The 27889-nt window shown below is 42.9% G+C and overlaps 1 protein-coding gene across 1 annotated transcript; it reads left to right on the top strand.

Annotated features, from left to right (window-relative positions):
• Positions 1-3225: 3225 nt before the first annotated feature.
• Positions 3226-15324, top strand: CRABP1 (cellular retinoic acid binding protein 1). Its single transcript, XM_084531841.1, has 4 exons — positions 3226-3425; positions 3559-3737; positions 6521-6634; positions 14997-15324. Exons 1-4 carry the CDS (start codon positions 3356-3358, stop codon positions 15045-15047), a joined length of 414 nt encoding a protein of 137 aa, XP_084387967.1. The 5' UTR covers positions 3226-3355; the 3' UTR covers positions 15048-15324.
• Positions 15325-27889: the final 12565 nt, after the last annotated feature.

Genomic DNA, 27889 nt, shown 5'->3' with positions numbered 1-27889 from the left:
CTGTTTCCCATATATGAATGAGGAAATTAAATACAGAAGGAGACTGAAAGAAAAGTAAAACTGCCTTTTAGTCTGGGTTATTTCAGCATGACCTGATAAACATCTCCTATTGCTGCTGTGCTAGGATAAGGATCTGTGATGAGGGGTAAAGTCCAATGAGAATATTCTCAGCTAAGGTAAATCAGTAGCTTTCTGATCTCAGCGGAACTACCCTCACCTTATGACAGTGGAGATTTGAGTCATATCTGCCACAGTGATATTATTTCTCTCCTTCATTTGAGTGATCCAAGACATGAAGTAAGCTGATCCTGATTCTCATTGTCCCCTCTTATTTATTTATTTATTTATTCATTCATTTCTTTATTTATTTATTATAATGGTGCTAGATTCTTTATGGCTCTTACATCCCACATCTGTTTTCTTTTCCTTTCTCTTGCCTTTCTTCAAGCTTCTTGCCATATTTTCTTCCTTATCTTTTTCTTCCTTTTTTTTTTTTTTTCCCAAGAAGTCCAGCATGCCTTTAAGTCTAACAGCATTGAGCTAACTGATATGATCACAGCTTGTAACAGAAACTCAGCTCTCACTGACTTTTATATCCTTATTGTTATATGTTCAGTTAATTGGTGTAACTGGTATGTAAGAAGTGAAATTTACTGCAATTTAAGTTATATCTCATTCCGTTGCCTTATCAGTCTAAGGGAGGACTTCTACACCACAAAAAAAGGGGGGTCACAATCCCAATATTTGCATAAGACAGGAAAGGAAAAAGAAAAACAAAACAAAACAAAACATTTTTCTCACTGAATTTTACCTGTCTTAAGGGCCTGGAACATAAGAGTTGCTTTGCTTTTAAACTTTTGTTGAAGTGAAGTTAGGTTCTTTATGAGATTGCAGTTCAGCTGCTGCCGACGGTTAAATGAATTGGTGAAGTCAGAGGAACGGGAGGGCATATTTTTGAGATAGAAAGGGAAAACATAAATGATTTAAAAGGAAAGAGAAGACACCTACAGGAAGGCTACATGGAAGAATGTAGCTCACAGGGCAAGGGGGAAATGGCTGTAGGTGATCAATTCAACTTCTGTATACATATGAAGCACTTTGGGTGAGAAGGAAGGCATGTGCTCTGGAAACACATGTGCCTGTCTCCAGCCCTGTGCTTGCAGCACTGGCAGGGACCAGTCTCAGGGACAGTTCCTAGCGGGTTGAACTTTGAGGTCTAATTCTAAAGAGCCGGTGAGCCCAGTCTGCACCGCTTGAGGGAAACTTGCTCTGTGTATAAATGAGGTGTGAAAGTGTACAAATGGCCAGACAAAGCCAATTCAACACCCAAGAGCATATCAGGGGGTTTGTTTTAGAAACAGTACTGTATAGGTGGATTGGTACCTTGCTGCCTGTAGAAAAGATTATTGTCTGAATGAAAATGTAGTTCGATGTCTGTGTATTTGGGTTGCATAGCTCCATGCACTGCCCTTGCAGAAGAGAGCCTTTATCACCCGTAGGCACTTGTTCCTTCAGCTTGCTGTGCTCTCTAGATGAAGGGTATTCTGAGGGCTCTCTCCTGGTCAGCATGAAATAGGTCAATGGCCACAGTCCAAGCCAAAAAACCCCAGTTCTCCGTCTTAGGAACACTCTCACAGAGCGTGATTCCAGCTACTGAGAAGGGTATATTCCACCCACGGCAACGCTTCTGGTTCCGGCAGTGGTGCAGCAAACGAAAGAACAGCAGTGGATCTTAGGTGGTCCTTTGAAGACCAACATGTCCCCGTCTTAACATCTTCTGGGCCAATTTGTTTTCTCCAGTAGAGACAGAGGGTCCCTTCCAGTTTATGCTGCACATGTTTATTACCGTGAAGCCGTTGTCCTGCAGAGGCCGTACTGCTCCCCCTGGGTCCATGTGTACATGTTCTGTGTGCTTCTGGGAGCAAGCCTGGCCCGTGGCAGTGAGAATGCAGCTGGGAAGCTGAAACTGAGAGACTGAGCAGGGTCCTCTGCGTCACGGCAGAACACAGACTTGGTGCAGGCTCCCTGGGCTCGCGGCTTTTTGTTCCTAAGATTCGAGCCTACCTGCACGAGGGCTGTGATCTGTGTGTGATCTGTGTGTCTGTTTGGTGTTTTCTTCCCCAGGTGTTTGGTTTGGTGGTGGTGGGTTTTGTGCTTTATTTGTGCTTTTTGCCTTTTTTTTTCTTCTTCTTCTTTTTTTTCTTTTTAATGAGGTGACTGGGAACCTTAAAACATTTCAGATGGGGATTCATTCTCTTGTCATTTGCTAAAAGCTGAAAAATGCTTTGCATTTTTTTTCCTAGAGAAAACATGTTATTGAAAACAGATACTCCCCACTAAAATTTTTGTTTCTTGAAAAAAAAAACACAAACACAACACATTTTCAACAGAATATTTCAGATAAAGAACCATGCCAGGTCTCCAGGGTATGCTAAAAAGACAGGAGAAAAGAATTGGTAGAAAAAGAGGGACTGTCAATGGAGAGAGGTTTTGTTCTGCCCTATGGTTCTGCCTCATGGCTCTTTACTCGAGTACAACTCCTCCTGGGGTGACAAGCAGAGGAAGAGGAGAATGCTGCCTAACCTCTGGCTGACGAAACTCCTAGATCTGTACATTTTCCAGGAGTGAACACATTTTATACATACCTCAAGCAACCAACTCGTCCATTTTACAGAGTGAGGCTAACAAGTGGAGGACGGTTGTGGACGTACCGTGAAGCCGGCTCAGCAGAGCTTTTCCTATAATTACAATACATCTGGCTCTGGTCTGAGTGGGGAATCACAGACCTCTGAGCGTCTGGAGCATTTCCTTATGCACAACAGCAGCAGCAAAACTGCCTTAACCCGCCAAACCCCGCTCCCCTTCAACCAGCCGGGTGTATAAATCAGCTGCAGTCCAGCATCCCGGACCTGACACCGGGACACTCGAGGCCAGGCACTGGAGGTGCTGCTGACACCGGGCGAGGCGCTCCCCCCGTAGCACACCGCTGGGGGCTGCAGCAAGCGGGTAACACACCTCGGGGGGCTTCCCCAGGGGCCTCGGTAACGACCCGGGGGCGCCTTCCAGCCGGGCAGCCCCACCCCGGCCCCCCTCCGGCGCCCCCAGCCGCGGGCCGATCGATCCCCCCCCCCCTTCCCGGGGAGCCCCCCGGCAGGGCAGGGGGTGGCGCTGGCCGGGGGCTGCGGGGCCGGGCCGGGCCGGGGGGGCTGCCCCTGGCGGGGGCCGGGCCGGGGGCCGGGGGCGTGTGCCCCGTTGTGCTGCCGCCGCCGCGGCCCGCCCCGCTCACAAGGTGCCCGAGCCGCAGCCCGAGCAGCAGCGCCGCGACCTCGCCGCCGTCCGCAGCGCCCGCCCAGCCATGCCCAACTTCGCCGGCACTTGGAAGATGAGGAGCAGCGAGAATTTCGACGAGCTCCTCAAGGCGCTGGGTGAGCCGGGGGACGGGACGGGACGGGGCCCCGGCCCCGGGGGAGGGGGGTAAGGGGCAGCCGCGCTCCGGTGCCCGGTGCTGGGCGAGCTGGCGGCTGAATTCAGGCTCTGCTTCCTCTCCTCTCCGCCCAGGTGTCAACGCCATGCTCAGGAAGGTGGCGGTGGCCGCCGCCTCCAAGCCCCACGTGGAGATCCGCCAGGACGGGGACCAGTTCTACATTAAAACTTCCACCACCGTCCGCACCACCGAGATCAACTTCAAAATCGGAGAGAGCTTCGAGGAGGAGACGGTGGATGGCCGAAAGTGCAGGGTAGGAGGAGAGCGTGCGTGTGTGTGCGTGCGTGGGGTGTCTGTGTGCACACTTACAGACACACAACTGCTGCCCTAGCCATGAGGGATGCTGTGCCCATCCAACAGCGTTACCAATCTCTTCTTAGATAGGACAAACACTCCTGGTGCCAGCATCTCCAAACGGTGCCATCGCTGCCGTCCAACCACTTCATCCTGGGAAACACTCTGGGGGGGTTCATGGTGGTCGCAGCACACTTTTTCCCTCTTCCAGCATTCTCCCTCATGCAGGACAGGGTAAAACTGAAATCTGAAGGCAACAGAGCGTTGCAGGTCCTGAAGGCACAGCTCAGTTCCTTGGCTGGCAGGGTTTTGTACAGTTCTCTTTGCCTCCCTCTGCCTTGGCCACCTCAGCTGCGGTGAAAGATCTCCTGTGTCTCCCTCCGTGATGGGAACACAGGGAATGGTGGAAAGAGAGAGACCTCAAGAGTCAGGATTTAGTGCACAAGCCTGACATAACTTTTGTACTAAAATCAATCGGACATCTTCACAAGCAGGACCACATACTATTGGTAGTTTTGGGCTGGAATCATCTCTCGAGTGCTTGTCTTCAGTTTGCTGATCAGATAAATCTTTAACAGTGTAAGACAGACTTTCAGCCAGAGTTATAACAGACATAATTACACCATCTCCTTGTGCAGAAGTGCATCAGAGGGCGTTCACTGGAGTGTTTTGGGTTTGATTCTGAGTGTGTGAGCCCCTGCTCCTCTGCCCTTTGTAACCACTTTTGTGGCTGTGGAGGGGATATAATAGTGGTGCTGTCAGTCAGCAGCATCTGACACCGGCTTCTTGCTAGTGTAGATACATGGGATCAGGAGTACTGGAGAAAATCATAGCTGTCTCTGAAAAAAGTTAACAAAGACATGCGTTTGTAATCCTTTGCCCAATTGCTTTGCTCTCACTGACATTTATAAGATTGCCTGAGAGAGAAGAATTTGTAAAGAGTACCAGAACGTAGTCCCAGATAAAGAGTATGGGTTTTAAAATATCTTGTGATATTGAAATAATCTTCTTGCCAAGCTGTAATCTCTGTTGATTCTTGGGCCAGCTTCTGAGACCATTTGAACAATTAAAAATTCAGCATAAATTTGCTATCTTCAGTGCAATTGCTATGACTTTAAACTTACGAAAAAGGGAGGCAGATCTTGGGAGATGGTGAAGATTTAGAACATCCACTTCATCTCTAGGATGAGTTATCGTATATTTAACAGTTTGTTCAGGAAATGTTTCTGGCTTTGGTAGTTTATCTTGTTCAGCAAAAGTAGTATTTTAGTGTCTTAGTGCATAATGTGCACACAATAAATGTGACCCGCTTTCTGGAGAAGGATTTATTGCTGCAGATGGAAAAACAATAATTACGGCTGTAAGCTTTGAAAGTTGGAAAAATCTGAAAGAAATGTGTTTTCTGAAGTAGTAAATTTTTTCCATGTGTTGTGAAATTGTTTACAGTCCAGTCTCAGGAATGAGTTGTACGGTTGTGTATATATAATCAAGATGTGGCCACAGTGCAGAAACTGAGAGATAATAAAATAATACTTCAGAATATAATTTGCAATACCTGGCAAAATTGTGAACTGGTGATAGATTGTGATATACTTTATGGAGTGGAGGGTTTTGTTCTGCCAACTAACTTAATCCATTGTTCAGACAGACAAAGAAGAGTCCTACGCAGTTGCACTGAAAGGCATAGCTTCTATAACTGCTGCTTGAGATGGCTTGTCGGCCTAAAAAAAAAGTACTGTTTTGAAAAAAGTATTTATAAAGTGAACAGCTAATTCTAAATCAAAGGAAAGGGGTTTTATTTATTTAATTAATTTCCCCTTGCAAAGTCTGGGATGTGTTAACTTGGATTTATGCATACATATGTGTGCACACAGTATTTGTATATAATCACAGACTAATGAATGTCTCCCATGTGCTAGTTGTAAAGCAATTACTTGCACATTCATTATAGGGCATCCTTCTGCACAGCTGTTCCATTGCACCATAGAATAATAGTTCAATGCTAGAATGAAAAGCAACAGAAAGTCAGGGCTTGCCTATTTGTGAAAGCTAAACAAAATCCTATGTTTTCTTAAATTATTTTTCTGTAGTTTCATAGTCATTATTCAAATACTTTGAAAAATGCCTGAGGGTGTTTCAATCTCCAGACCCACAGCCTTAAAAAAGAAATATTGCAAACAATAGAATCCTAACAAAGTTTCTTTAATTTAATTGTGATTTATTCTGGTTTGTTAGCACAATATGTGCTTAACATACTGTTAACTTGGCAGAGTGCCATATAGCATGAAAGGTTATAAGAGGCAGATACTGCATTATTTATGACCATAAAATGATACATACAATTCTTGATGCTTTTACACTAAGGGGACGCAGTAGTGATAAATAACATGTCACATCAAACATGTGTTTGGGAATGTGAACACTACATCACATTTTTAAAATATTTTTCACCATTAGGCATTTTATGAAAATGGCTTTTAATTTAGAAACAAATGCTGATCTACACTGAAAAGATGCATCTACAATTACTTTGCTATTAATATATACTTACTTCCAGGAAGCCCACTTACACCTTAATTTTGATTTCACCACTTTCCACTGATGCCTTTTTCCCTTTGCCTTTATCTATGTGTTGCTCCTTTACTGCAGCAATTATTCTCACTACTGCTCATTGCTGTCTCTCTGCCTCATGCTGCTAGAGAATATAATTAATGTTATTCCTAATGGTTTTCTTACCCGCAGAGTTTGGCCACTTGGGAGAATGAAAACAAGATCTATTGCAAACAAACTCTTATTGAGGGAGATGGTCCTAAAACATACTGGACTCGAGAATTAGCTAATGATGAGCTGATTTTGGTAAGAACCTTGAACCCACCCAATGCATGCACCATATTAACAGCTTTCATTACTGTGTAGCATGATGTAGTATTTTTCCTTACCTAAATCTGTCTGGAAAACTGCTGTTTTCAAAATTCTCTGTAGTATAGTTCACACATCAATCTTTCCTTTCTTTTTGATTTTTTAAAGAATGAATGAAAATATATGCAGGTTCTCACTTGCATTTTATTGTTATAGCTTTCATCATACTTTTACTGGTAAAATAATCACAAGTGGGCCACTTCTGCTCCACAATAACGCCAAAGAATTTGCTTGATTTATTGCAGATTTTCTCTGGTGAAAGTGAGATCAAAGCGTTTGACCTCATTTCTGAAGAACCTTCTTCTCCAGAAGGCATGCGTTTAATGTGTTGCTTCTTAAACACAGTCACATGGTGTATAGGAGCGATGTGGCATGTTGTTAGTATGCTCTAATCTCATTTTGTTTATGAAGAACACACAGTTACTCCCTTTCTTTGCCACCCTCCCCAATTCCTTGATCATCTCTGAATGCAGTTCAAAATTGCCCTCATGAGCTTGTCAGAAATCCACCCATTTGCATGTTTGCTGTCAGCCAACATCCCCCCTCTCCTGTGTAACTTTACATGTGGCAGCAGGGTTACTTTGAGCATTCTGAGCAGCACCTCTGCAACTGCCTCTCAATTTGTGCCATAAATCATATGCAGTTTCTTTATTTATATTGCACTTATTTCTGTTAGAGCTGAGTTCTCTTTACTGAGTATTTCCTCAGTCATCAATTGACTTTAATGCAACAGTATCCAGAACTGGATATAGACAACAGTTTCTCTGGGTTGCAAGTAGCACAGTTCAGCTAGAGTTCAGAATCATTTTATTGCATGTGTTCTTACAAGTTAATTCTGGGTAAATCAGTAGGTTGAACTCCTGTGCCTCATCAGTTTGGTCACGGAAGGCAAGCTGCTGGAGTGACACGTAAGACATCAAAGCAGGAAGTTTTTATTTTGAACTATCCAATTAATGAAACCCCTGCACTTTAAAAAACAAAAAACAAACCAAAAAAAAACCTCACAAATGCTTCTCTAAAGCAGTTGGAGCTCTGTTTTAAAGATTGTATCTAAAACAAAAACAAGACCCAAACCTAACCAAGTATAAATAAAAAGCTTTTAAGGTGTTAATGTTATTCCAGACATCTTGGAACTGTTCACCCACCCCTTAGGAAGAGGTGTATGCTGTTAATGAAATCAGACTGGTTTCCTTTGAATTACCACTGTAATTCTGGATCTTTTTTTTAATTTTTATTTTTTATTATTATTTTTTTTTCTCCCACTCAACCACTGAAATTCTTTATATTATCCAAAAAGTTTAGGAGACAAAGTACTTTGATCTCTGCTTCATCTTCATATATAGTGGAATGAACAAAATGTATTCTCAGCTATCATTTTTTCAGCCTTCTGACAATTAATTTTTGTAGTTTATTACTTAAACAACAAACTAGTGAGGTAGCTGTTAAACTAAGTGAATTGTTCCCAAGCAAAACAGGAAAGCCAGTTATAATACTACTGCCTCCTGCAATCAGCAACATGAACTTATCCAGATGGCGAAGGGGAATGACGTTGGTTAAGAAACAAGAGCAATTCAAAGATTATAAAGCCTCCAGCCTTTTTTCTTGCATAATAGAGCCTGTTGAGCTTTTCTGAATGAATTGTTTTTCAAATTAGGATATAAATTAGAAAAACCTCCTTCTTATTAAAATATTTCAAGTTATAGGAACACAAACATAACTTCTGATAAGTTGTTTTACTGGTTAATTGCCTTGCCACTAAAATATACACATTACTTCTAATCTGTACATGTCTAGATTCAACTTCCTGCTGTTACATACTGTGTTCATTAGAAGCTAAATATTATTCCTAATGTTCATTATTGCAAATAATTTTCTTATTATCACCAATGAAGCCACCTCCTAGAAAAACCTTATTTTTGTTAGGCTAAATCACTAGAAGACCTTGATCCCTTCAATGTAAAACAAACTTTCTTTGAATCATTCTTCCAGCCCCTACAATTTATCAATTCACTTTCTAAACTGTGAAGAATAGAACTGCACATGCCACTTTGCCAGCAACCACACTAGCATCTGATGCAGTAGTGACCCCATCTCCCCACTCTTAGCTGAAATTCTTCTGATTTATATGTAAATACTTTTTTTTTTCTTTTTTTTTTTTTCTTTTTTTTTTTTTTTCTGGAAACTCTTGCTTAGCTGATCATGATCCCAAGTGATTTTCCTAGTTTCTGATTCCCCAGACCAATCATCTTCCCCTTTTCTGCAAGTTAAGACCATGTTCATTGGTTGCTAAATAGGATTTTACTGTGGCCATTATAAAAACATAGTGTATGTTTCCAAGTGATTGAGATCATTCTTCCTGTTTTTCACTATTTAATATGATTCTGTGATTCCATTTTTCTTTTCTGAAGCATAATGGCCTATTTTATTTTATTAAATATTAGGGCATTGCTAGGTCCTCAAGACAAAGTTTCAAGCTCCTTGATGAGACATTTGATGAGATTGAATGTCCAAGTCTTTTAAATGCGCGGGTCAACATGTTCAAAATCTTCTGTCACCCTGGAGCTCGGTAATGAGGTTTTTCTGAGAGTAATGGTGGTAAGTGTGAGGGTCCATTTGGAGAACTTAAGATGGACAAAATTAATCCTTTTGGCAGACCTTCTCTTTAGTGGAAGACAGAAAGGATTAAAGGATGCTATATTTATTGTCTGTAGCTTCTAATCGTAGAACCCCAGAATATTCCTTGCAGTCTGTTCTTTGGGCTTTAAAAGGTAAACTACCCAAAGGGTTTGGCTGAGGTGCATCCCTTGACCATGACAGGGAGCAAAGTAGGAATAGGAGCTCTTAGTGGAAAGACTGGGGAATCCCTTTTGATCTCTTGTGTCTCAGCTGTGTTTGGATTTTTCATCACTCCAGTGAAGAAACGTTCAGCTTGGAATTTTATTTTATTATTTTATGTCTTGCTTGGAAATCTGTCTTGTGTCTGAGTCTGCAACCCCTCTTTTATGTCTTACTTCTTCCAATCTAAGATCATGGTGAGAAGATGTCCTGTCTTTGTCTTCCCCCCTTTTCTCCTTCCATCATCCCAGCTTGTTGAGGGTTCTTTAGGACCTGAAATTCACTCTCGTGCAGTTTTGCTGCCCATATCAGTTCAAACGTTTAATGGTTCCCATCTTCACACTTTTCAAACCTTCTTACTTACCTAAGAAATACTTTCTGGTCCTTCACTTTTCCTGAGATACTTTGGTAAAATTTCCACATTTCTATTCTGGCAAAGCTCCCAAAGCTCCCTAAGCAGAAGGAAACCACATTCCTATGAACTTCTAGATGTCTGCAGCTGGGAAAATGTCCTTTATGGAGCAGACCCTGTGATGTAGCAGTTCAGGAACTCTGTAAGGCTGATACTTCTCACACTCCGCTCTTGCTTCTCCAGCCAAATAAATCTTTCAAGAAGTCCTGTCTCCTTCCTAGCTATTACATGCATTTGTAGAGGAAATCAATAAAACTCATATACCATGTGCAAAAAGTTGCAAGAAGGAATCTAAACTGTGTTAGACTGAGGCATTAATGGGAAATAGGCTTGGGGCAACAGGCAGGGGGTGAGGAATGAGTTTTACTCTGCTAATAGTGTCTATATAAACCTTGGAGGTTTGCCACATAATTTTTGATCTAATGTGCCACGTTGCTTAGGGGGTCCATTAAATTATGACATTTCCCTAGTGGAAGGATATATTTTTCTTTCCAACACAGCATGTTAAATAAAATGCATTTTTTAATCCATATTTAAAAAAAAAAAATCAGTGTTGAATTGTCATGACTACCACAGAGCTAAAATAAAAACTTTATTACTATATAATTATCAATCTTTTTTGCATCCTGGCAGAAGAATTTCCTTGTGTTCTTCAAAGATACACCCTTGGAGCAATATGATGTTCTTTCATGGCACCTCTGTTCCTCTGGTACACAGATGCTGGGAACAAGCTATTTAGTTAGGGAAGGTTTTCTTTACCTTCAGGTGCTAGTTATGTTTGCCTTTAGTTCTTAGTTCCTTGCAGCATGGAGAGTGAGATTCCTCTTTCTAGTAGCATAAATAATATTTGGCTCACAGTATGGCAGATGTATGTCTGAAGTCCCATTAGAAAAGAGACCTTTCAGCTAAGTGAGGGATTCAGGATCGAGCTCTGCTTTATAAAAAAAAAAGGTGCTGCAAATGTGCTAGATCATTGCATCTACTTTAATCAGTGCTGTTAATTATAATCTTGTGGGATGCTCTTGCTCAGATTTCAGCATTTCTGATTTTCAGAAGGACTGAATAATCTAGATGAAAAAGATTACATGGAATATGTAAACAAAGGAGGGTGGAAAGGATAGATCCCCATCAAAGTCCACATCTGCTTGTCTTGACTGTATTCTTGAGTCAGCATATCCTTGTCTACAATTCCACTCTGAAGCCACTTGGATTAGAGCTTGGGCAATCAAAATTGGAATCTAATACAAAAGTACGTTTTTCATTTACTTGTCTAAAAATTAAGACCTGGTATTTAGGCTGTTGTAACATGCTTTTTCATCACTTAACTTTGCTTTTATAGTCTGTAGAGTTTTTGCTCTTGCTGTGTGTTTTTGTCAAGGAAATAAATGAGCTATCAATCACTTGGGTAAGTCAGAAGAACAAAAGGTCTGCTCTTACAAAGTTAAAGGATACTGCTTCCGAAAGTTTGCTATTCAAATGAGAAACATCTATATATTCTGACTTTATCTGCCTTGCTGCTTTCATAGCTGCTCATGCCTCTGTAGAAGTTTAATCTATAAAACAAATATTTTAAAGTGGATGGTTACTGAAGGCTTTAAAAACAGCCTCAGACCACATTTTGCACAGTTGATGTATCACACAGGGGTTCTCAGAATCAATTATAGCAAGGGTCAAAGATCAGAACATTAAGGGGGCAGAGGGGTTCAGGCATGGTTTATATCCTCCTTTCCCTTCCCAGAAAAATCATGGCATAGTCGATTAAAACTGGTGAACTGTGGAACTTAGATGAGTGAGTGAACATTTTTTAAATTATATTGCTGGCTTCTAAAATTAAACATAGCAGGTAAGAAAAGTCAATGAGGATTGGGAAAGATATTTTGCAGCCAAATGCTGAGATTTGTGACGTTCCTAAACCTTGTACAGAACAATGGTAAACTACCTAAGCATTTAACTTTTCTATAGTTCTTGAAGAGTGATCATAGAATCATAGCATGGTTTGGATTGGAAGGGACCTTAAAGATCATGTAGTTCCCACTCCCCTACCATGGGCAGGGATGCTACCCATTAGATCAGTGTATTTAAGTGATGTTAAATTCAACCAGTTAACAAAAGGAGGCTCGCCTCATATGGAAGTCAGCGTGGGACGGTGTAAAGTAATGTCTGCTTTATAGTATGCACGTGTACATATGGAAGTCCGCACATGGATCCATGCAAAGCCTTTTCTGAGGATGGAAAGATACTACTCATTTAAGTAGTATCTTTTCTTTTCCATTTATTTGCTGATGTCTTATGTCTTCCTTTTGAGAGTTGGCTCTGCAAGTTGGTCAGTCATGAACAGATAACATGATTTTTGCATATGGTGGCAGAAGTGATCTTAGCCAGTGATTGTTTCAGTGACAGTTTTCCTGATTATACTGTTCCACTTATCACAAAGGCTCCTTAGCAAATGTTTATAAAGAAGGCCTTATAAAAGCAATTTACTCATACAATTATATACTACTGCTCTGTAATTCTCATTTTATCTGTAATGATATCAGTTGTCATCAGATCTTGAGGGAACTGAGAGACGGCAGTTTGTTGGATTATCCCCTTGTGCAGGGCTTTCTTTGCAGTGTGCATTTGGACTCTTAGCCACAGATTATATCAAGCTAAATGAAGAAAATTCTTCTGTAATTGGCAGTCATTGCACATTAAAAACCCTATTTTAGATTCAGATAGAAGTCTGATCTTGTAGCAATTTGTAAATGAGTGGGTCCTTTGCAAGCTGGTGGGAGTGTGGTGTTTGAAAATCCTGCATCTTCTTGTTAGATTTGAATTCAGCTTGGTAGTGTTGCACTCTTTTGAGTTGCAACTTCACCACCAAGTAGCCAGGATTTTTCTCTCTCTTTATTAAAAAGTTCTACTCCCTGAGTCATGGGAACCCCTAAAGTCTGCTTGTTCTGACAGGTACTAGCACTTTTTGCCAGTCTAGAATTAGAACCCTAGATATTAGGCTGCTCCATCCTACCCCTGAATACAAAGATTTAAGTGTGAAGGATATAAGAGTAACAGCCTTTTGATTTGGATCTTCCCCTGAGCTTGGGCCCAGCTGTACAGTAGATGCTTCTGCGATTAACCACAAGAAAAGGAATGCAGCACGTTTGAACGTGTTCCTCCTTGCTTCGTTTAGCAACGTGTAGTGGAGTTTGATCAACACTACTAGTAAGTTACAGTAAGGTAGGGAAACACCTTTTACCTAAGTCCACATTTAAACCATGTACATAACAACAACAATCACAGCTATTTCTTTATGTGCTTCAGCATGGAAGTAAGAGCAGCAGGGACCAAAACTTCAGTGTGCTTAGCAGAATTTGAATGTACCACAGAAAGACTATCACTGTCAGTGACCTTCTAGTTTATACAGACAATCTCAAGCCCTACATGGTCTTGATTCTGACTTCCTTTCTCTGGCAGAGCTCCTGCTGAAGCAATTTCACATTTGTGTATAATTTTGGAAATGCTGAAGGAAACCATAGTGGGGGTGTTTGCAGCTGGTGCTGCGGGCAGTAGGAAACTAGCCGCATCCTTGAATATTCCTTTTCAAATATTTTCATGTTTAAGTTAAAAATCTTACCATCCAAAATTTTAACAGGTCTTTTTCTTCAGTAAAGTGAACAAAACACACGCCAGAGGTGGTTTTAAAGCCAAATCCCTTCAAAGTGGTGTTGGCCAAAGCAAGCGTAGGAAGCGTTAAAACAAATAAAGTCCAGCTGAATTTTCCTAACACACCGGGGTAGGTCTTAATTATATTTTCAGTGAGACCTTGGCAGTTATTACAGCCAAGCACCCCACCTCACAGCTCATTAGTAGTGAGCTTGAAACTGTCCATGTCAGTGTAGCTGGACATCTACTGTGCATGTAGTCAGTATTTCCTCATTCTTGCACACATATTTCCTTTATGTTTAATTGTTTACTTCAATTTTAGCCTGCCAGACTTGAAATCACATACAAACACTTTGGGTTTAGGTAGCTTTCTCAGGCCGCTGCCACAATCTCTCTCACGCCTAAAGGCCCTGATGACCTCTACTGCAATATTGCTGTTATTGAATTGCCTTTTACTTACAGGACTAGGAGGTGATTTGAAAGCAAGCAAGCAAGCAAACAAAAATGAACCAACAACACCAAAAACAACTCAGGTTTCAGATACATGTGAAACCCTATCTCAGTCAGTATAACATGATATAAGACCAACTCTAGGTACCTGGAAAATCAAGGCACCCTGAGATACTGAATCTGGCATGAGAAATGGGATGGTAATGGGACATTGTATTAAGTCAGTGACTCTCAGATGTGTAGTGATCAAATATTTACGAGATATCATAATTTTTTCCTAACATGAAATGAGTTTGATCTCCACTACATTTTTTCCATTATGTGACCTCATTTCAGACTCTTTCTGTAGTTAACTAATTCACTGGTTAAGGTCGACATATCCTGAAAGAAGGCTGTGATTGACACTGTCCACATTACAGCTTGGGAGCAAAGGTTTCAATATCTTGGTTTGTTGTGTCAACATCTTGCAGCATTATGTTCACAGATCATACATACATATTCACCAACTCTTCAACATTGCTCTACTGACTTCATTTGAACTACTCTGATTTATACCTGCAAATACTAGAGAAGGTGTTTTGAACATGCCTTCTGATCTGAATTCCACCCCCACCATTTCCAGTTCAAAGTGTTGCAAATGTGTCTAAATATAACAGCACTACATTCCAAATTGTCTTTCTTTTCTCATGTTTATTTATAAATGCATGCCATGGAACTATAGAAAAAGGGAATTTCTGGGTCATTTATCATTCTGACAAAATTCATGGTGCCTGGGAAAGAAGGTCACCTACAGTGCATTCCTCTTCTAAAATGACTCCTTTCTTTGCTCTCGTCTGTCAAAAGGCATAGGAAATTGCATTTCTGCTGTAGGACTAGCTACTATAGTAAAAGTAACATTAAAAATGGTGTTAAGCGTTTGCTGATTCTGTCTCTTCTGATTGATTTCTATTTCTTTTCCAGACCTTCGGTGCTGATGATGTTGTGTGCACGAGAATTTATGTAAGAGAGTAAAAAAATCCATTTACTTGTCATCTGGGATGAAGTGGAGAACTGTGAAAAGCCCCAGTGTAATGAGTATCCATGTGTGCTGTTACTAATGCGGTGTTGTATGTGACCGTGTGTGTTATATATGAATCCATATCCTGTTAAGTGTATTTCACTTTATTTTTCATCACAGACACTACTCCTTCTCATTTTTATGCCATCATTTTTTTTGTGTCTGCTTTGTATTCTGTAGTTGTCATTTGCTATGGTTTCATCTATTATTAAACTTATTGGGCATAACTCAGAGCTGTTTCGGGGTGTTTTTAATAGAAAACCCAGAAGTGCTTTGATTAGGATTGAAACACTTTTTAACCTCTGTTGAAGTCAGTGTGGAGTTTCACTGCTGCTGGCTAGACTTTTGTAAGGCCTTTTGCAGAGCTGCAAGCTGCTTTCTCAAACTGGGATCTCTGCCTCTTCTTTTTTCTGACCTGTCTCCTTTGGAGAGTCACTGAGGAACAATTCCTGTGATTGCTGGGGCTGTGATTCAGTGGAACCAGACAAGGAGAGCTCATTGCCCTCTTTCCAGCTGCATCTGTAAAGAATGACCGAGTAGAGCAACCATTTTTCTTTTTGAATCATCATTGGTTCGCTTTCTGGGTGGAAACACTCATTAACCAAATACAAAACCCAGCTGTATCTACAGGACAAATAACATTGTGATCATGACTAATACTTACTGTCATCACACCCAAGCATCTCAGACATGGTTAGAGAGCCAGAAGAATCTGGTAGACTTTACTTATTTTGGTCACAAAAAAGATAATGCTGGGCAAAGCTGCTTTTCTCCTACCTTCTCACCTATGATGGGGAAAACTTCCGATGGCTTCACTCCCATTCTCAGTATTACAGCTCTCAATTTTGTCAATTCAGTATTTCTTTTGTTGAACAACTGAGTAAATTCACAAAGCAGAGCCATAGCTCAGTAATGAAACACCGAATTTAATGTACTTATTCTGGTGCAAAGTTCCAGCCACAGCACTATCAAATGTTAGATTCACTCTGAACAGGCATTCCTATGATGAACCAAGAACTTTCTTGTTCTTCAGTGTGTGAGATATCTAGACATACATGCTAGGAGCACTACTTCGTTCTGTGCAGTCTCCAATCTTATCTGACCAATTTTTAGCTTTGCAAAATCATTTATCAGCTTTGCATTACCCAATCATAGCAGATTTTGAAGAGGTTCAGAGTTAGCAGAGTGTATGTCCTGTTCACTGGGCTGTACTCAGTATTCATAGCAGTAAAATAGGTCCAACTCTTGATCATCTTTGGACATCTGTGGCAAAAAATTACTTTGTCTCTTTGTAGCTCTGCAAAAGAATCCCCTTGACGTGATTCTTAAACTGCTGTGGAGAAAATAGCCACCTGTCCTATGTGTCACACAGTGAGCTACAGCAGCACAACAGGAGAGAAACAGGATGTTTTCCGTCTCCTCTACTCTCTGACAGGTCACACCTTCTTCATCCAGGATCAGCATTCAAGATGATTTAAGTTCAAGATTATTCAGATTCACATATTGCAGTTGAAGAGAGGGATCTTTTCCTTCCACACTCTAACCTTAAGCCAAGCCCCATTTTCACAATCTTGGTTCAGTTGGTACCAATTAAATATACTGCGTGTCAGCTTGCACTGAAGCATCAACTGCAATGAGTTCACTTTGGTTTGGATTTAGGTCATGCTGCCCACTGATGAGAATGAAACCATAAGGGGGGGAAACAGTGATCTATCTTTATTTTTTATCTTATTTTAAGATACAAATTGTAATTTTTCCCCACATAAATTCCATTTATGGAGTATCTGGACCTGCTTGTGCAATCAGCTATACCAAAGGGACTCCACAAAAAGTGCCAAGCAGAACTAGCTCAAAGCATCTCAGTGATGTGGACAAAACTGTGTATTGCCACATCAAGGCTGAGAAGAAAAGAGCTCTGTGTTGTAGAGCGTGCTGGCTCATGCCATATCTCTGCATCAGCAGGAGCCTGCCAGCACTGTAGGGTGGGTGCTTTGCTTCCAACTCCTGGGGTGGGTGAGAAGGTGGACGGTGGAGGCTGGTACAAGCAAGAGGGAGCAAGTACCAGAGTCAAGGCTGGTAGGTTCAGGACCCTTTTGCCTTTCCAGAAAATTGGCAACTACCTTTTCTGCCTGTATCTAAAGTAGCCCTCGTGTACACTCTGTGAGGACTCAGCAAAGTATTGGTATGAACCTCACTCACACTGTCTAGAGCCTGTGAGTGCACTTAATGGAAGCAGTGATGTCTATGTCTCATTTCGAGGAAGGATCATGCTAAGCTGTTGTGCCGCTCCAGCAAATATCCTTCAGAAAGCTTTACCACCAATTGGAAAATACCAACTTACATTTCCATCCAGTTGGCAACTGCTGTCCATGCAGTAAAGCACGAGCTGTGAAACTGGGTTGTAGAGGTTATGATTAAAAACAGACTCTTGAGATATGAGCTGCTCAGCGTAACTGGGAACTTTCCTCTTCCAGGATTTAAACTGTTCCCCCAAGCTCTGTTTACAGTCTGGCAAGAAAGAAGTTCCTTTCTTTAGTAATTTCAGTGTGGAACCTTCACCACTTGATTACCTTTCATGGAGTTACATTAGAGTTACTGGTGCGTGGGTACATTTGTATGAACAGAATTGGTCCAGAGTTAGTTTTATGGCTCATTCTTGAAACTTTGCAAAGGCCAAATTGCATTTTGTGAGTCCTCCTGGATTTTAAAGCTCTTCCAATCTAGGCACACAAGGATTTGGAATGATTTTGCTGGCCAAAAGCCTTGCAGTCATCTCCTGCCCTTTCTTTCTTTGCTGAGATTAGGCCCCTTGGGAAACATGGGAGTTGAGCAATGCCAGGGTGGCCAACAGAGACAGTTTTATACACTTTTTGGGAAAAAAAAAAAAAGAATTCACTTCTCTCCAAATGAGGTGATGGAAGTAGAGTGGGGTGGCTGTAGCCAGCATCCACAAAAGCTTGGTGTCACAGTGTCCGAGTGTTAAACAGTTGCTTAGCAGAGTAGGATCCTCAAAGCTTCAGGTGGCCATTCTGTGCACATGGGAGTGAGGGACTTCTATAGACGAAGATGCCAGGACAATGGAGCACCTAAGGATTTACACAGAGGGTTTGTTGCCTACTTGATATCACTTGGCTACCTGAAAAGGGTCCACAGCATTTATGGATACTGTTTTCCACATCCAGATCAAACAGACTGTCTACATCTCTAGGTGTTGAATCAAGCATGTGAGCAAGCAGTAGGGTCTGCTCACAGCTGTGTGTATCAGCAAGCAAGCTGTGCTCCTCCAGAGATGCAGAAACTTCCTTCCCTTCGTGCTGCTGTGTTCTAGATAGCGTGTTGGCCCTTGGCCTGGAAGCAGCTGGTGGTTACAAGCATGTCGTGGTGACAAACAGCTCACCTCTGTCCAGCTGGTGGCTGCTCAGTTGCTGTACAGAAACCACTCACGGCATGTCTGCTGTCTCGCATGTCTCTCTGCCCAAGGAGCTCAACTTCTGAGGTCTGCTGGTGGCCAGTCGTGATGGCCAAATGCCCTTAGGGCTTTGTTGTTGTGAACCGTACAAGTGAGTGTGCTCAGGAACTCTTCTCCGTCATTTTATTCCATCTTGTTATTTATGGTTAAGAGTATCTCTCCACACAAAGCCAGCAGGTTACAGATAACTAAGAAGGTGGGAAGACTTCCTCCCTGGAAGACACTAAAATAGAAATGCCCTGACTTCAGTTGCCTCAGCAGTCCTGCTGCTTTAAGGGGCCAAGGGAGTATTCCATCGCCTAAACATAGGTGCCTGTAGCTGTTTTAGATAACCTGTGTATCCACAAGATCTGCACCAGGCTAGCGTATAACACAGCCTGTGCATGAAATCTGTGCCTTTTTTTGGAGAGGCAGGAGCAGACTGGGGACAAAACGTGAGAGCATTACAACGTAGGTGGCTGTGATTAGGCAGCTGACTCCCAGCCAATGTGTCTGCGGGCTTGGGGCCGTGCTGTGCACTGCACGACTGATGGCAACTGCCTGCCACGGTAAGACAAAGAAGGGGCTATACAGCTATCTGCAGCAACTTGGAGCATGTGTAACATTTCACAAAAACAAAGCTTCTCCACATGAGTGGAATACTAGGATAGAGCAGCCATGTTCTCTTCCCTAGGCAAGAAGAGTTCATTTTAGGATTTTCCTTTGGTTTTCCATACTTTGTTCTCATGCCGCTCTCATAAAACATGTATTGTTTTTCTTTTCTCCATGAAAAATAAACATCCTAACCAGTAAACAGATCAGGCAATGAAGTTGAATTCAAAATAATCCACTGTGGGAAACCCAGCATAGGGAAAAAAAGTCTTAGCCAGAAATGTGATACTGCTTTGAATTGTTCAGTTTGCACATATCTGTCCCAGCAGCTGCTATTGTATGAGAACAGAGCTGTCCCCCTGCATGCTGCATGCCCTGAAGAGCTAGTGCTGCGTTAGCTCAAGGGATCACTTATTGCACTCGTAGTGCAAAGGGATCTGTTCCTGCTGGCAGGAAACTCCAAACACCACAGGGCTGCAGAATCCGGAGTCTCTGAGTCCTGTTAAAATATGGGCTGTCTGGATATTGTCCTGTCAGAAGTGGAACAACGTAGAGTTTTCTCTTTGATAATACAGATGGCTGGCTGGCTGAGGAGAGTGGTGAAAAAATGCTGGTTTTAATAGTGAAGGCATAGGTGGGAACAGATGTCATAGTCCTTTCTGCTAGTCCCTTCATTTCAACATTCCCCATGTTACCTCCCAGATCATGAAGCCAGTTTGGATCAGAGGCAAAAAAGCCCCACCAGGATTCTTGAATTTTTAATTCACTCTTCCCTGACTCTTGCTGCACTCTGATAAATCCAAGTTCTGAAAGTTCTGAAACTGAAAACTCGTCCTCTGTCTGTCATCCTGCTTCCATCTGAGGCCTGCCGGGGATGTTCCACCAACGTAATCTGTGGCAGGCTCTCAGTTGTTTCTCCATGTTCTCAAAACAAAGAGGAATCTGGCAGCCCCTTGGTTTTATGAGCTTGAGTACAATTCACTGTTAGAATTTGCTGTATGATCACACTGTGACTGGAGAGGAAGATGGCAAGGCTTGAGATGGTTTCCGTGGCAGGCAATGCTTCAATCTAGTACTAGATACTGCGACCTCCTGCACAAACCAGCTGCTCGCTGGGAGACAGCTCACTTGCTCAGGGGGAAAGGAGGTGAGAGTCTCGGTGACTGACTGAATTACAAATTTCTTAAAAGCTCTGTAGATACGTATCTCAGTGTTAATCTTCACAAGATTTCATCATACGTCTGATGAATTCACAAAGTTTTCGAAGGGCTAAAGCTTTCATGTCTAAGTAGCTGCCAGTGCTGGGAGGTAAAGGTGCATCTGGAAATTGAGCGATCCCATGGAAACTGCAGAGAGGAATAGCTGCAGTGGGTAAGAGCAAAGATTCTCTCTCCCTGTGTGTCCACTGCCTAAGGCCCTTCCCTGACACCCTGATGAGCCTGCATATCACTTCAGCAGGCTGGGAGACATACAGCTAGCCTGCCTCTAAACGAGGCCTTGGAAATCTGCATGCTTGTGTCCCATTCTCTCAATTTCCTCACTTTTGCGTCCCACCTACACAGAAAAATGCAGGACCCATCAAAAAGTCAAAGGGGTTTTCCACTGAAACCACCTTTTTAAAAGCACTGAGAATTTTGGGCATCTCAGGCTGGGCTGAGACAAACAGCATCACTGAAATCTGCAATAGTTTTGATGACCAATGACTTACAGCTTTTACCTAATGTGAGTAAAATATAAGCTTTGGTATCCTTTTGTATTCGGCTTCTGTTCTGCCCCGTGACACAAACCTAGAACATACACCTATGGGGTAAGAGTTTATCTTAGTGTCTCTGGAGAAAGATGAGTAATTTAAAGCAATCTTGATAGAAAGCAGTGTTATCAGCGTGAGTCAGGGAGACCTTTTGAGCAATAATTCATTGTCCATGTAAAAGCTGAGATTCTGGTGCTATTAGGAGGTTACTGATTGCTGAAACTGTTCCTTTCAATTTCTCCTGCTGCAGCTGGGAGATTTTTAAAATGTTCCATATGTGGAAATTTATGCAAAATTGACACTGTGTGACTCTGGTGCACAGTGTGTCTGGAACATCTAAATAATGATTTTAATTTGCAGACGATCCTGCACAGGGTGTGCCAGGACATCAGCAATGACTGCAGTGAGAAGTCTGTGTCTGAAACAAGCACCTAATAACTCTTTTTGCAGCAGTTTTTAACACTGAGCTTATGCAGTCTGTGGCAAGGCTGGAGACTGAGAACATATTGCAGTTATTACAGACCCTGAAGTCCAAGTTCCTTTTTAGACACGTCACCAGTAATGCGTTTTAATCAAAAGTATTTTAGTGAAGGAAATTGGAATCATCTGGACATGGCTGGCATCGTGTTCTCTCAAGTGTGATTTATTTCCTAATTCCCTTAATGATCTTGATATCAATACTTTGTGATGAGCATGAAGAACACTAAAGGCCTGTAATGTGACCATTAGCTCGGTTTATACAGCAGTGTTACTGTCCTTGGCTTTATTGCAGCAGCAGAATCTTTAAAATGGGTCATGAAGCCATAGGGCAGCTATGAGAATGGTCAGAATGCTGTGAAAAGATCATTCCGGGGACACAGCTTTCTTCTTTGCTAGTGTCTAAGTAACAGCAGGGTGAATTAATTCACTGCTTTACTGCCCTCAGTTCATCCTCCTGGAAAAAATACCTAGGACGATACTTTGGGACATGGGGTGGGGAACATAGTGCAATATTTCCCCTCACCCTGTAGCCAGAGTCAGAAGCAGGATGAACACAAAATTACATTTTCAAGGAAGGGAAAAAGTAGGTGAGAAAGGTGTAGTGTGTGCCTGCATGTCTGTGAAACAGCTGTCATGCCAGAGGAACTGGTTTTCACACAGCTCTGGCAGTCATAGCTAAAGCTGAATGCAGTACCTTTTTGCCTTTCTTCCAGTTTGTTAAAAAGTGACCAAATTTGTTTAAAAGTTGTTTCAAAAGACAGGCTAAAATGCAGAAGGAGATGTGCAGCTGACACAGCTGCAGTGACAGAAGGGAATGCGATATGCTCCCGTAGGCAGCGCCGTGGTACGGATCATTACCTTGTTGCTCCCAGAGCTCTGTGATTTGAGCACGTCGATCGATGCCGTGGCACACAAGATTTCCTGTACAAAACTCAAACAGCTCTTTCTCCTCTCACCCCAGAGAGCATTCTGTGTGTTATGTCAATAGATAAAAGTGATAAAAATCTAAAGTGTAGTATTTGGAGGCGTAGACAGACCTCAGAATAAAGCCCTGAATCTGTTCCAAGGTAGGGAGGAGGAGAGAGGGAGTTTATAACTTTCTCCATCATTTTTTTTTCTTCTTGTTTTTGGCTGAGGAACAGAATTTAAGGGAGAGATTGAATTCTCTGTTGTAATTAAAAGCCTGGGAAGAGCTTCTTTGTATGCTTTTAAAATTTGATGCAGTTGAACAAATTGCTGTTTAGGTCCCTAAATTGTTTGGCGTTTGCTCATGTTAAGGCAAATTGTGGTTGCATTTACTTTTGACCCCAATACCTTGTGAAAGAGTATGTTGCTCTCTACCAAGTTTAAACATTTGCATGTGATAAATTTGTGTAGTAAGTATAATGGTCTGTTAAATTAAGCTTGAATGTATTCAGAATATGTTAATTTACTTGGAATAAGTAATCGTCGTTTTGCCTGAAGCCTATCATTTGGATGCTGCAATAATTAGGGCGCCCCTTAGCCAGATTTTATCATAGAATAACACAAAGCAAGTAGGTAAGAAAATTGCTGGGTGAGAAGAATAAGCTTATACCTTGAAGAAGACGATACTGGGTTAAATGTAAAAGATTTGTCTCCATAAGCAGACAGGATTTAAATAAATTTTTGGAGCTGATTCAACAGTGGCAGAGTGACAGAGCTCCTCTCAGAGAGCAGCAGCCACAGCTGGGTGGCTGGAGGCAGCAGTGGGCAATGGCCCATGGAGACAGTTGGGGGCAGCCGCTCGTTGCGGCGGATGGAGCAGAAGAATCTGATGGCAGCCTGCTAATGTGCCTCTGGTGAAGAGAACAGTGCACATAAATGGGTCATAAATAGATGAGATCAGCCCCAAATAAATGATGCAAACGTACAAACATCCTGGTGTCCGCTGGCTGGGAACGGTGCGAGTCTCCCTCCTGTTTACCCGGTGCGGGAGGCGTGCAGTCACTGTGAGGCACTGAGGTCTGGGCAGCAGCTTCCTACAGAAGTGCATTAAGGCCTGGCAAGCAGTTTATGAGCATAGTTACCCACACATATAGTAGAGGTGCTTTTAAAAATAACCTTTTCACTCTGTAGATGTGGCTTATGTTCCCACTGGAGCCCAATGAGTCTCTGCAGAAGATGGAAGGAGTTAGCTGGCTTTAGAGGGATACCCGCAGAAACACAATGTGAGGAGACGTATGTCACACCAACGTGAGGCACCGTGGAACAGCAGGGTAGGGAACGCTGTGCGTGGAGCCAGTGCAAATCAGCAGACCAAAACAAGTTGCCTTTGGGCAAGGAAGCAGCTCTTGTTCCTCCTCTGCCCCTGCTTGCGAAAGTCAGGATGTGCCTTTCCCACTATGTCCAGGGGTAAGGCACGGGAATGCAGGAAATGACAGGAAGGTGGGTGGTCAGGGACTGCAGCCATGAGCTGCTAAAATGGAAGGTGTTTGTGTGGGACACATGTTTATCCTTTGGAAATAGATGCAACAGTCTCCTTCGAGTTCCAGGTGCCTTGCCCAGCCTGTTCCCTCCCCTAGTTAAGGCCTCAGACCTGCTGTCAGGATGCTGGATGCTGCTCACTTGAAAGCAAAGGGTGTTACGTGCTCAGAGGCTGCTCAGCACGTGTGGGCCATGTGTGCACACTTCTGCACCGGGAGATCGTGGGGCAAGGTTTGAGGAAAACTACTGGCATGGGCATAGGGAATTTCTTTTAAGGTTCGTCTGTAAAGTACCAACTGCATTTCTGACTATAAAAATAGCAACAGTGCCCTTTGTATACGTGACTTTAAGGGCAGCATTTGTCTTACATTAGTATAATAACTACTGTCTTTGCATTCTTAGTGTTGCAAGAATAGCCAGAAGGCATTCAGCCTGCATGAGGCCTGCATGAGAGATGCTGTGTTCTCCATAACATGTGGTAAAGTCCGCTATTGTTTCTGGAAATCTTTGTGCTTTGAACGCATCATTTAGCTGCCTGATCATTTGTGTGCATGATAAACTGTGTGCTTTGACTACTCTTTTATAAAACTGTGGCTATGAAAATGCAATGGCCTTTTATTTTATTTGAGCAACAAAGTGGTGTACTGCGAGACGCACCCATTTCCCTGCTGGGAAATTACCGGGTGCTTTACGCCCCGGAGCTGACTGTGGGCTGTGTCTGTGCCTTTGCCATTGTTACTCACCATGGGCAGAGGGCACAGGAGGACTAAGCCCTTCTGTTGCCCTGGACTGTGCTGTGCCAGGTGCTCTACAAAGGCAGTTTGAGGATCTCCCAAACTTCAGCGTCTGTATAGGTGCCCGAGGGCACACTCCTTGTCCCTACGGAGTTCCACTGATCTACGTGTAGGTTGCCAGCTCGTATTTTAGTGGAGAGCTGGCGGGACAGGAGCAGGATTAGGGCAGCGCAGAAAAGAAGCCATTAACACAGCCTCATTTCAGGGCCTCCCCTCTGAGCACTCTGCACAGCAAGGCTTTCCTCCAGAGCCACACCATTTCCACTTTGCTGGGTTTTTGGCACAACCTGGGCCTGGTGGAAGAGGCATGGCAGCACTGCCCCATCTGTGCAGTCTGCAGGGTGGGTCTCAGGACAACCTGCACTTGTGTGAAATGAAGCCCTGCTCAGCGTTAATCTGGTGTCACAGCCGAGCGCCTCCAACTTGCTTTGCTCAGCCACGATAGCTGGCTGAGCCCACTAGGCTTCATCTGGTGAAGGATACATGGCTGAAAGATGAAAACAGGGCTTGTTAATTGCCAAGCCACCTGAATCAATAGGGAGCTCTGCACACTACTTCGCGTGGTCTCCATGGACCCCGTATGAAAGATGAAGGCAGCTGTGACCTCGCTTCACCACCCTTGCCTCAATCAATAGCGACCAGCTTTTAAAGTCCCAAAAGGTGTGATTAAGCCTCTGCTGCATGAAGTTAGCATTTCTTACCATACAGCCCATTGTCCGGAATGAATGGGCCTAAAAGCCCTTATACCATGAGGGTTAATGACCAGATGTCCCTGGAAGGAAGCCCATCAGCCCTGGCCCTCAGTGCCAGGAATTACCACAGCAGATTTCGTTCCTCTTTGCATCTGTATCTTAGCTTCAGTGGGCACTCCACTTGAGTAAACAAGTGTATGTGTGCAGGACTAGACCCAGAGGTGTCCTGGGAGAGCACTGGAAGGAGAGTTGTGTTCCTCATTTCTGTGGCGTGGAGGATGCTCCTAGTCAATGACAGGAAACATCAGAGGGTTGCAAGTTCAAATCCTTCCATACCTGGGAGGAGGGTGGGGTGTATTTCTAGTCCATATAGCCAGCACTTTCTCTGGACTAGTCCCTCTTACGAAGTGAGTGCTTGCATGAATGTGATAGTGGTCAGCGAGGCTTAAATCAGACTGTCCCCTTGTAAAAGCAAGGCTTTAATAATGCACAAACAGGACGATGTCTGGGGGAAAACACTAAGGACAGGTTTGTGGTTTGCAAGAGCAGATGCACAAGCACCTTTAACAAGAAGGCAACGGGCAGCATTGTTTGGAGAAATGAATGAGGAAGGCAAAAGTTGTTTCATATATGATCTACGTAGCGTGCAGATTTGGCGGTGCTGATACAGACACACCACTCTCCAAGGGCCGTACCGATGTCGCTGTTTTCAGGCAACAAGCCACCAGTACATTATGCCAACATAAAAGGATCCTTTGAGCAGCTGGCCTTCCTACTTGCATTTTTCTTTCCCCCCTGTCATTATTGATCCCAGAGCTCAAGAGGCAGTGAGGACATCTCACTCCAATGCTAATACTGATATCTTGTTGTCCACATGGGGTATTATTGACTGGATGTTACTCCACACAATGGGACAGGAAATTTGGTTAGCACAGTGTAACCGGGGTTTGTGGTGATTGCTGCGGTGTCCTTATCAGTCTTCTGTCATTCTCTTGCAGTTGCTAATTAAGGCTTTAATTTTACCTTAGCTATTTTGCATGTTAAAATTCTGAAAACCTCTGAAAAATATGGATAAACCTCTGGTGCCTATAGCCAGCAGCAGTTTTGCTTTTGGAGAAAGAAAAGCCCTGTAAGGCTGCTTCTCTGCAGTCTGTGCCTTTGCAGGTGAGCTTGTGTGTAAGAACAGGTCGTTAGGGATTTGCTGCTCAAGGATGGAGGCTGAAATAAACTTTTTTCAGGCACAGATGAAGCTGTTCATAATTCAGTTTGAGTGTGAGATTAGTTTCCTCTGAAACACCATCAGAAAGCACTTGTTCACAATCTAGGTCACAGCAATGAAAGCTGTTGGAGAGGCTGACTGAAGGCAATGGGAGTGAGGCTGCAATTACCTGTGTTCAACAGCAGCCTGAGTCTCAGCTGGATGCTTGCAAGGATAAATATTGTGTGGGAACAGAGGTCTGTACCCGTGTAGACTCTTTAGTGGGAAGAAACCGAATTGCGTGTTTAATCAAGTCCACACAATGACTTCGTAATTGTTTTACCTGTGCTATTGCAAATAATCTCTGCTTCTGCTCTTGCTAAAAGTATGCTGAATGCTCATTTTCACAGCTAGCTCGTACTGTGTTTTTCCTACAGTTTTACTTCTTTACCCTGAATAATGGATTTGTGCTTTGAGCTCAGTACCATGAACAAAACCTTGGTACGGATTAACATGACCAGCAGATGATGTGAACAGAAAATCCAGCTAGACTCATTCAGCATAAACAAATATTTTGAGGTGCATTGCTCAGACAGTGATTAGTTTGCCATCTGTAAGTAGAGCTACAGAGGAAATGAAAAAGATGGAGTATGCTGAAAACTGCAGTGGGAAAGAAACTACATCAGGGTACTGATTCATAATGCAGCCGGGAAACGGTGGGGTTTAGACTAGGATCTGCTGGGTTTTAAGATTCTTGCCTCTTTGAGAGTCAGCCCATCTGTGAGATGCTTTTCATGTTGTCAAGTCAGCAGTGGAGTGGAAACTTTTTTTTTTTTTTTTTTTTTTTTTCAAATAGGCAGGAGGAGGGGGAAAACCCTGCATAAAAAAGAAGCTCCCATGAGAGGAAAATATTGCATGTACCTTTTCAAAATCCTTCAGGATGCAGCTGCAGATATTGAAGACAAATGGTTGCTTGAAAATGCCAATAAAGAGAGTAATGGAAACAAGCTATGCCTAAAATTCACCTCAGCCTTAGATTCTGAGAGCAACAAAGATAACAGCATAATTTAGGGCATTGAGTGCACCCTCAGTAAGTTCACAGATGACACCAAGTTAGGTGCGTGTGTCGATCTGCTTGAGGGTAGGAAGGCTCTGCAGGAGGATCTGGATAGGCTGCACCGATGGGCTGAGGTCAACTGCATGAAGTTCAACAAGGCCAAGTGCCGGGTCCTGCACCTGGGGCGCAATAACCCCAAGCAGAGCTACAGGCTGGGAGAGGAGTGGTTGGAAAGCTGCCAGGCAGAGAAGGACCTGGGAGTGATGGTGGATAGTCGGCTGAATATGAGCCAGCAGTGTGCTCAGGTGGCCAAGAAGGCC

The sequence above is a fragment of the Aythya ferina genome, assembly GCF_964211825.1.
Source record: "Aythya ferina genome assembly, chromosome: 11".
NCBI classification, from domain to species: Eukaryota; Metazoa; Chordata; class Aves; order Anseriformes; family Anatidae; genus Aythya; species Aythya ferina.
Note: the sequence above shows the minus strand (reverse complement) of the source record. Positions and strands in the feature narration are given on the sequence as shown.

Excerpts from the sequence above, each read along its gene's own strand:
- CRABP1 (XM_084531841.1), top strand. The coding sequence starts at position 3,356 with ATGCCCAACTTCGCCGGCACTTGGAAGATGAGGAGCAGCGAGAATTTC. Across the intron at positions 3,426-3,558 it reads CGAGCTCCTCAAGGCGCTGG|GTGTCAACGCCATGCTCAGG; the intron begins GTGAGCCGGGGG and ends CTCTCCGCCCAG. Across the intron at positions 6,635-14,996 it reads CTAATGATGAGCTGATTTTG|ACCTTCGGTGCTGATGATGT; the intron begins GTAAGAACCTTG and ends TTTCTTTTCCAG.